The sequence below is a fragment of the Palaemon carinicauda genome, chromosome 4, assembly GCF_036898095.1.
Source record: "Palaemon carinicauda isolate YSFRI2023 chromosome 4, ASM3689809v2, whole genome shotgun sequence".
Classification (NCBI taxonomy): Eukaryota; Metazoa; Arthropoda; class Malacostraca; order Decapoda; family Palaemonidae; genus Palaemon; species Palaemon carinicauda.
Genome location: NC_090728.1, coordinates 34378177 through 34388176, shown reverse-complemented (window position 1 = coordinate 34388176; position 10000 = coordinate 34378177). Strand labels below are relative to the sequence as shown.

At 31.8% G+C, this 10000-nt stretch overlaps 1 protein-coding gene across 1 annotated transcript in view; it reads right to left on the bottom strand.

Moving 5' to 3' along the window:
* Nucleotides 1-1092: 1092 nt before the first annotated feature.
* Nucleotides 1093-10000, bottom strand: part of LOC137639030 (integrin alpha-5-like) — a 23605-nt gene continuing 14697 nt past the window's right edge. Inside the window, exons 13-22 of the mRNA XM_068371348.1 lie at nucleotides 7683-7828; nucleotides 7016-7248; nucleotides 6440-6680; nucleotides 5743-5927; nucleotides 4422-4526; nucleotides 4202-4280; nucleotides 2703-2872; nucleotides 2506-2584; nucleotides 1911-2156; nucleotides 1093-1279 (exon numbers count right to left, since the gene is read on the bottom strand). Coding sequence (XP_068227449.1) covers nucleotides 1184-1279; nucleotides 1911-2156; nucleotides 2506-2584; nucleotides 2703-2872; nucleotides 4202-4280; nucleotides 4422-4526; nucleotides 5743-5927; nucleotides 6440-6680; nucleotides 7016-7248; nucleotides 7683-7828 — 1580 coding nt within the window. The 3' untranslated portion in view covers nucleotides 1093-1183. The remainder of the gene's footprint in view (nucleotides 1280-1910; nucleotides 2157-2505; nucleotides 2585-2702; nucleotides 2873-4201; nucleotides 4281-4421; nucleotides 4527-5742; nucleotides 5928-6439; nucleotides 6681-7015; nucleotides 7249-7682; nucleotides 7829-10000) is intronic.

The following is a 10000-nucleotide window of genomic DNA, read 5'->3' as shown; positions in this document are numbered from 1 at the left end:
CCTGTAGAGAGTAGAGTTCTGCTGTAGTATATGACCAGAAAAGCAACCCTTAAAGTAAAGTAAACTGCCAGGATCGTCCTATGGGCCACTCTACTGAAAACAAATAAACAAATTAATTCGTGATTTTCTGATTCATAGATTAGATTCTTAAGTAGATCTGACGATTTTCCTTAGCTTTTTTTTTACATGGTCAAGTACAATCTTCTCTAGCACTCTTTCTTCTGCGTTTCCTCTAAATATTTGACTTGGAAAATAGTTTCTTTGGGATTTCTTTGTGCCTAGTGAACATGTATTCAAGGATGCATGGTCAAGACAATTTTTCGCCGTTATGGAATACTTGCAGAGAAAAGCTATTATCCGGTAATATTTAGTTTATTCTGACTGAGTCATCATGAAAATGTAAGAATTGCTATACATTTGGGATATGTTGTGCAATGTTTTAATTATTTCCAACATATCCTCATTCATTTGTTGCTGCTATAACAAACTTACTCAAAATTATTAGAAACGTTATTGAGAGCATCTCAAAAGTGAATTTCAGTATAGATTTTTTCTTGACGTATAAATATCAACTTTAATATAGAAACTATTCCGTCAACAAGAAAATAAACACATCCGTATTATGTAGTAGGTTCTGGAAGCATTTTCGAATACATTGTTTTCTAAATTGTACATCTGTAATTCAACAAACATTACGACAAAGTCACATCCTAAGCTTAATATTGAGTTCTGTGTTTAACCCTATATTAATAACGTTTCAAAACGGAGATCCAAAAGAGCTAAAATTATTGCAAGAAAAATGTCAGAAAAAGCTTTCCTCAGTCATATATTATACTCCAAATCTAGATTTGAAAAAAAATTACGGTCTCCATTTACCTAAGTAAAAAAGCTCTCTTCATTTGAGAAAGTGGTGCGACTTGCTGGCGGTCTTGCTGAAACATATACATATATATATACATACATTTATATATATATATATATATATATATATATATATATATATATATACACATACATTTATATATATACATATATATATATATATGTATATATATATATATATATATATATATATATACATGTGTGTGTATGTGTGCATTGTGTATAAGTATGTGCGTGTACGCAGTACATTCCTTAAGAGCAGTATAGTAATGACAATAATATGATGTTCAAGTATCAGAAGTTAATTTTCCGTGGAAATCGATTCATCGTTTTTGGGTGTGATTTCCTCTTCGTCTTTGTTGAATCTTGGGACAAGTTTTCGCTTGAAAAATCCCACCTGCAAAAGGTGAAAAGAAAATATGTCAGATATAGCTGATATATGCATACATAAATACACAAACACACAAACACACACACACACACACACATATATATATATATATATATATATATATATATATATATATATATATATGTATATATATATATATATATATATATATATATATATATATACATATATATATACATATACATATAAATATATGTGTGTGTATATATATATATATATATATATATATATATATATATATACATATGTATATATACATATATATATATATGTGTGTGTGTATATATATATATATATATATATATATATATATATATATACATATGTATATATACATATATATACATATATTTATATATATATATATATATATATATATATATAAATATATATATATATATATATACAGAGTACATATATATATATATATATATATATATATATATATATATATATATATATATATATATATATATATATACTGTATACTGTATGTGTGATGTCTATGTTTGTAAGTGGACGTAGTCGAGAATAGTAAAATTCATTAATGTTACATACCATTGAATAAATTGCATACACAATGAAGACAATAAAACAATAAAGAATAAAATTTTACCTTGTTCAAGGCGAAAACTAAAAGTCGTAACAGTACTAATCCCGCTATCACCGAGAGACAAATGATCCAAGGAGCAGGTGGTCCTGTTGCTCTTTCTTGATACACGAAAACTTTGGTCGAGATTGTGATGTTCCGTAGAACTTCCATCTCTTCCTGCACGGCCGATGATGAATTGAAACGCCACGACTTAGGACTTACAATCCTGCCGATGATTTGGGATCCTAGGTCGATGGAACTCTGTGCCTTCTGTGAGACATGGAAATAATGATAAGCTATTAATCATTTATATGTTGGGGAAGGGTTAGGATATAATTTGTGTAAAATTGATAACAAAGATCAAAATTGAAATTAAGAACTGATTATTTTCTCCTTTCAAGTGGTTCCGATGATACTTTTTTTTTTATATAAATTCTACATTCACATTCAAATTGTATGGAATCTCGTACTATACTTGTTCCATATAAAGTTAAACTATTTTTACTCCCCCCCCCCCCACACACACGAAAAATATTAATATCTTCCTTTGCTTTACTATCTGAAATCTCTGCCATTGATTATAATTTGAAAGTCATCCTTACTAAAGCCTCATTCTTACCATAAAGTAGGACTTCAGCAAGACGGCTTCTGCTGTTAGAGTTACCTGGTCTCTTTGAGATTCTGGATGTACCGTGCACCTGTAATAATAATTCATAAATTTTGTGAAGACAAGACAACTATTTAGAATGAAACTTCATTATAACCTGTTTAGGCACCTCATTATATCATTACAACATTAGATTTATTTCATGTTACCTGAAGACAGCATAGACGAAAGAGGCATTGTCAGCAAAAGGAGAATTATTCCAAAGAGTGCCGTTGTAAAGGCACAGGCCAGCAGTTTCAGGAAACACTTTTGGAACGGTTTTCAGAAGGGAAATGATTCCATTGTCCGTTCCATTTTGAAAGGGCCAATAGATGTCAACCTAATAAAAGATCAGTGTTCGATAAATATAGTTTCCTTGTGATTAATCAAATAATTTTCAATGACGTTTGTCAGGAAAATGTGCATGAACACTCAACTACTTAAAAGTTAAATCTTAATCATACTTTATAAAGAATAGTGCTAGAAAGTTATGCAAACATATATGTTTGCTCAAGTGTTACATTGTTTTATCGTATATTTACAAAGGAGAAAAACATAAATCTTAGTAGAGAGGAGGAGAAAATACTCAAAAAAGTACTGGACAGATTGTGTGAAAAGTTATTTGAAAGGAAGGTCCTTTATGTCCATGAAGTACAAGAGCCCGTGCATGGCAGAGGATAATGATGAAGTGTGTGAAAGTACTTACGCAATAAAAGACAAAGAAAATTACCAAACTTAAATAAGGTGATATAATGAAGACGTAGATAAATGATTCAAAGTTAGCAAACGATCTTGTGTTTGTGTTACTGAGATTGTATAACATTATTCTAGATATATTCTATTGACTAAAACTCTGATTCAACTGATTAAGATGACAAAGCACTGCTGACGAACCTTCAATGTAGGTGTATAAATGGGCTAGTGTTGTGGAAGTTTATGCATAAGGACTTCATCCACCATTCCGAACTTAAAGTATGAATTCTGCCCCTCCTCCCCCCCCCCCAAAAAAAAAAAAATCTTATCCTACTTTAAAGAACTCTAACTTGATGAGAATTGTATGATTTCCAATTTCCAGCTTATAAAAATTTGTATTTGCCAAATTTATTAATTTTTACTTTAACAGCCGACCATCTGGCTATGACCAACTGAAGAGTAAAATATCTTTTTGTGTCAACAAAGTTTAATTAGACTTAAATAAAACGTTCCAAAGATGTAAATTTACACCCGTGAGCTTTTGTTTGTCAGGTGATAATATTAATCTCTGAACGTCGAATATCAGATGAAACGGAAGAAAGAATAACGGTTTATATTAACCAAGTGAAATTAGACTTAAATAAGATGTTTCTAAGGTGTGGATTTAAACCTTAAAGCTCTTGTGTGTAAAGTGATCATCGTCAAATACCAGATGAAACGCTTCTCCATATGGTGAATTATATTGATCAGTGATATAGGACATTTCAGTTTGTTCCATCACAAATAAAAACATAATTTTCCAGATATCTGAAAAAAGATAATTATAGGCGAAGAAAATTTAGGGACACTAATCACGTACACTCCTACTTCTCTCTATTTCCCTTTTCGTTTTTTACTGTAATACTGCGAAGGAAGTATAGGAAGTGATATTAAGGAAATTAACTGCCGAAATAAAATCAGCCTTCGCCCCTCATACCTGTACTTCCTCCAAAGGAATGTCTCCTCTTGATGACAGGTTATAGGAATGCTTCAAAGTAGGTCCAATTTTACTATAGCTATGGGTCAAGAAAAAAAAAAGTTACAAAATGAGGAATATAACGCATCACATAAATGCATCAGTGAAAAGTAGACAATATTTTTAAATTTTGGTAAAAACAAAATGTATAATGCTATAAATATAATTGAAATATAATTACTAGAGATATTCATGTGGGAGAAAAACACCATTGTCTCCTGTCAGCTCAAAATCTTTAACTTGTGTGGCGGATGTCTCTATGCTCAAGGTTTCTGGTCTGCTCAACCTACGAAAAAGAGAAGAGAAAAAATTTTTATATGATAATCGGTCACCTTTGAAATGAGTTATTTCCAAAAGTCTTTCCTAGCCCCTTCTTTAAAGCTGCAAGTGGCATGAGCCCGTAGCTGTTGTTGTTGTAAATTGCAAATAAATCGGTTAATACAAGTCAGTGTTTCCGTCCAAACCGTAACTAGCAAAGGTGCGTGCAGTAGTAGTGTCCCACTTCATCTCCTGATCTTAGATTTTATCATCTCTGCTCCTCGGTCAATTTTATTATACATCTCTACCCTCTCTTTAGTCTCTCTTTAGTCTATCTATATGAATATGAATCATTGTACTGGACTTAATAAGGAGGAAATGTCGATGTAAAAAGAGGAACTTTGATATGATATAAACTGCTAAAGAGAAAAATAGTCTATTGAGTTCTGATCATTTGCATGTATAACAATGTAAGTCATACGCTACTGCACTGTTGAACATAACAAAATGTTGTGTAAGTACTTATGCAAAGAAAGGCAACAGCAATTACTATACTTAAATAATGTGAGATGTTGAAGTATATATATTATTCAATGTTAGCAAACGAACTTGTGTTTGTGTATCTGAGAATAAATATATGATACACGTTCTCCCAAATATATTTTATAGATTGAAAATCTGATTCAGCTGATTCTGATGACAAAAAAAAAAGTAAAAAAAGTAAACAGATTTTGTTGAGACAATTCCAAAAACTTTGTTCAGCGCCAAAAAAAAAAAATATTATCGTTATTATCATTATTATTCATAAAGCCTTGCATAATACATTACATTGTTATTATTATTATTATTATTATTATTATTATTATTATTCATAATGTCTTGCATAAAATATGGTATTATTACTATTATTATTATTATTAGTAGTAGTAGTAGTAGTAGTAGTAGTAGTAGTAGTAGTATTCATAAGGCCTTGCATAATACATGATCTTTATTATTATCATTATTATTATTATTATTATTATTATTATTATTATTATTATTCATGACACCTTGCATAATACATATTATTATTATTATTATTATTATTATTATTATTATTATTTTCATTATTATTATTATTATTATTATTATTATTATTATCATTATTATTATTATTATTATTATCCATAAGGCCTTGCATAATACATGACCGTTTCTGGATGTTGAACACTTTACTATATTATAATATCAAGTAGGACACTCACCCTAAGACATGGAAATCCGGCAAAACCTGCGGAAGAAGAGTCAATTCCAAAGTATTGTCGGATTCATCTAAATCTTCGTTGACGACTCCCACGCTGACAGAGAAGTTCATTTGAGGGCTTGGGTCATTGTTGGTGAAGTTAAGGACCTCATCTCGGTTTTGCTTGAACAGAAGTGCAATGCTCACCTGAAATCATAAATTACAATCCTATATAGAAGTTTCATACAGTAAGAATATGCATTCCATTCTGTTTGAAATGCTATTTCTCCCCCCCTCTCTCTCTCTCTCTCTCTCTCCTCTCTCTCTCTCTCTCTCTCTCTCTCTCTCTCTCTCTCTCTCTCTCTCTCTCTCTCGAAAAGATATAGCACTACTCAATGGGGTTAATTTTTCTCATACAGAATAGCGATTTTGTCGAACAGACTTCAAGCAGATGTAGTAAACAGTAACAGGGTAAAAGATTTCAAGAACTTCGAAAAGATCATAAAAACTTGAAACGTTCAAACAAAATCCCTCTACCCAAGAGAGAGCAGACGGAGACTCCACGAATGGACTAAAAAGTCTTTGAGACATCTAAAATGCTCGTAACTCCTCGTAACACTATTTCTCTCTCTCTCTCTCTCTCTCTCTCTCTCTCTCTCTCTCTCTCTCTCCTCTCTCTCTCTCTCTCTCTCTCTCTAATAGAAACCCATGGATCTTACCTGGTCGGTAGGTTTCAATTGTGTACGTGAAGAGGTACAGACTTGTGTAAGTAGGCATTCCTCACTACAGCTGATATTACTTCGACAGGAAAGCTCAATAAGGCTATCGGTGAAGTAGGCTTTTCTTAGAACCAGCCCTGGTGGCACAATTAGGCTCAGCGAGGGATCGAAGGCTGTACCGTTCTCTGCTGTTAAGTCAATTGTTACCTCTATATCTCGTAAACCAACATTGAAAGGCAACCTAGAGGATCAAGTCAAGAGTTAGAAATGGAAATTAGGTATTAGCAGTTTAAATACAATAATAACTGCTAAACTTATCTTAGATCTAATCATATTTCCCTTCATTTATAGAATCAGTTGTTCACTTTTTCCCAGCTATTGTGTGTCAGAGCAACACTATTTTTTAAAATGAAAGGAAGAATAAATGAATTAACATCGTCTATAAAGCTCTCTCTCTCTCTCTCTCTCTCTCTCTCTCTCTCTCTCTCTCTCTCTCTCTCTCTCTCTCTCTCTCGGAACTTCTGATTATGTTCGTCTTGTCAGAGACTTTCAGTAAATCCGTTTTCTTAATAGTACCTTTGAGTTTGTGTTCCAATTTTGATATTGGTAGTGGAAATACAAGCTGTAATATTATTGTTACAGGTCAATCTAAGAAATGTTGTCTTTTGGAGATCCTTCCACCTCGTTCCTGGATTTTCAAGGTCCTCCAAGACAGGCGTTATGTCATTCTTGGTCAATGACCTAATCTCTACGAAGGACATCTTCAAAGCAGAATAACACACGTCTGCCACATCTTCTGCACTGGAGATCTAGTGGAAACACAGAAATCTTTGATGGTAACATTTTACTATACTTAATGCAACGAGAAAGGTCCGATATGGGTGTTGGAGAGCAGGCCGGTGATCTGTGGGAAAATTCGTTTCAAACCACGTGCCTTCCCCTATCAGCCCTTTCTCGCTGCGTTGAGCATAGCATTCTAATATGGTGGGGGAAAATTACACAAGCATGAAAAAAGTGAATATTTGACACTAGTCTGTTATATTTCTTATCAGTGTTCTCGGTATTTCCTCAACTTCACTAAAGATTTTCTTCTATAATTTTACTTATTTGGATTTTGAGCAAATATTAGTAAAGGCGAACAAATTAGACATGTTTTCCTTCATGACACATTCTCAGATGATTAAAAGTACAATACTTAGAAGAGTGAAATGATAACTATACATTAAATCTCATTTAGAATTACCTCTGTGTACACAGGATAGGAAAGGCGGTTGATTCCAGAGTTTTCCAACTTTATATGACGAGTAAGGGAAGACTGGCTGTTTTCCACAAATAGAATCCTCTTTCTCCATCTCTGGCTAACATCGAGACTTAAAGTCAAAGCCATTTCTAGAAAAAAGATAAATTTGTATATACATGTATCTGTAGTCTAAGAAAAAGATAAGACAAAATAAAATAATAGGACAAAATACATAAATTAGAAAAAAGGAAAACGATATTTTAAAATGTTGCATATACCCATCCCTATATAAGTAGTGCTTTGTTAATAAGCAATGAAATACGAGTACAATAGAACATTGGTTCTTCAGATATTGGCGAGTTGGAAGAAAAAATACTATAGATATATATAAGATTCCAGTCTGCCTTCACGCAATCTTAGACTCAAACTAGTTAACCGGTAGAGAGATAATTCTTAAAAGTATGAAATCGGTTATACTTTCTACACTTTTCAGAGTGATCCTTTAATTAGTGACACGACATTGAATATGTCAGTTCCGTTTTTATCTCTAAAATCTTAATGATTCATAACATCACGTAATACGTTCAAAACGGACTGTTTATTTTGTGAAGATTAGAGTTATGTTGCGTCTGTTTTTCTAAGAAGTGTTAAATAATATGACTGTTCTTAGATTAAAAATTATCGCTTATGCTGTTTCATTAGATTAAATGACGGACATAGCTATTATTACTCAGTTACTGGTATTCACAAGGTACAGGAAAATAACGATTTTAAGGAACTTTCTTGTTTGGCTCATTCTTAAACTATCACCTATGAGCGCAGATAGTTTGTGGCTAGTAAATTCTTTCTTCGGAAATGAAGGACTTGAATAGAAAGATTTATGCTGCTCCAAATCAAACAGAGCCTCTGCCATGCTAGGCAATCATTCAAGATTTATAACATAAAATAAAGCTGTTGATAATCTGGTAAAATATTATCACTGCATGATGCACAGACAGAGCATAGCTTTTGATGCACTGCCCAGCTAGCGAACTGAAGAGGTGGTTGTGACCACTGTAATTGAAAACTTCGCAGAGTCAAGTGCTCTCTGTACTAGGCCATTTAGATTTTGTTTATCAAACACTTAAATCCCACAGATTTTTAATGGTTATCTTGAGAAAATTTTGTCATGAGAGATTTTGAGCTACAGGACGAACTGTAAGTCCTAATGATGGGAAGGAATAATAGATTCATTATGATAACGCCTGCATACTCTAAACAACTCTGTGCAAGGATCTGAGAGTCCTCTCACTGACTTTGATGATGAATTGCAGTGTTGTAAACTAAGGCTCTTTTGGATTTAAAACCAATTTGACCTTTTTCATACAGATATTGCTCCAGTGTTTTATAATATTCAGGAGGAGTTTATTGGCGCTTTGACTGACTCTGGTGTCTATGATCTCTTTGAAAAAAGAATTATTAGGAGTGATCTGGTGTAAAATATACACGTCATATCCTCATGTCTCGTAGGAGACTACTCGGGCTATGTTACTTTTCCCATTAATATATTTATGTGGAACGCAGTGGAGATTACCTCGCATAAAATCAAAATTAAGATCTCGAAAGAATGTGAAAGTGACCTTCGATGTACTTTAGCTAAACCTGATCATTGGCTGACAAGACGAGAGGATCGAAATCAGTTGTATCCCTCTCATCAATTCTCTTTTCAGCTGAAGTAATAAGAGGATAGTACTTGATTGTGTAACTCAATACCCTAAAGTTGAAATTAATACTGCAAATGTACTTTCAGTGAACTGAATAAGATATTGAAAAGGCAAATTCTTACTTTACTTTTTCAAGGGCCATAAGTTTCTTCCTTTTTCATAGATATAGAATTACTTGTGCAAGTTATGTGGTAAGAGGCTGCATATCGACATTTCTATTATCAACAATAAACAAGGGTCACCCAACTTTATGTCCTTCAACTTTTCCCAAATGCATAATATTTGTAGTTATAAAATGAGCGATCCTCAGACACCATTATTTCATATATATATATATATATATATATATATATATATATATATATATATATATATATATATATATATATATATATATTTTATATATATATATATATATATACGTATAAATATATATATATATATATATATATATATATATATATATATATATATATATATATACACACACACACATATATATATATATATATATATATATATATATATATATATATATATATACATATATATATACAGTATGTATATATATATATATATATATATATATATATATATATATATATATATATACAGTAT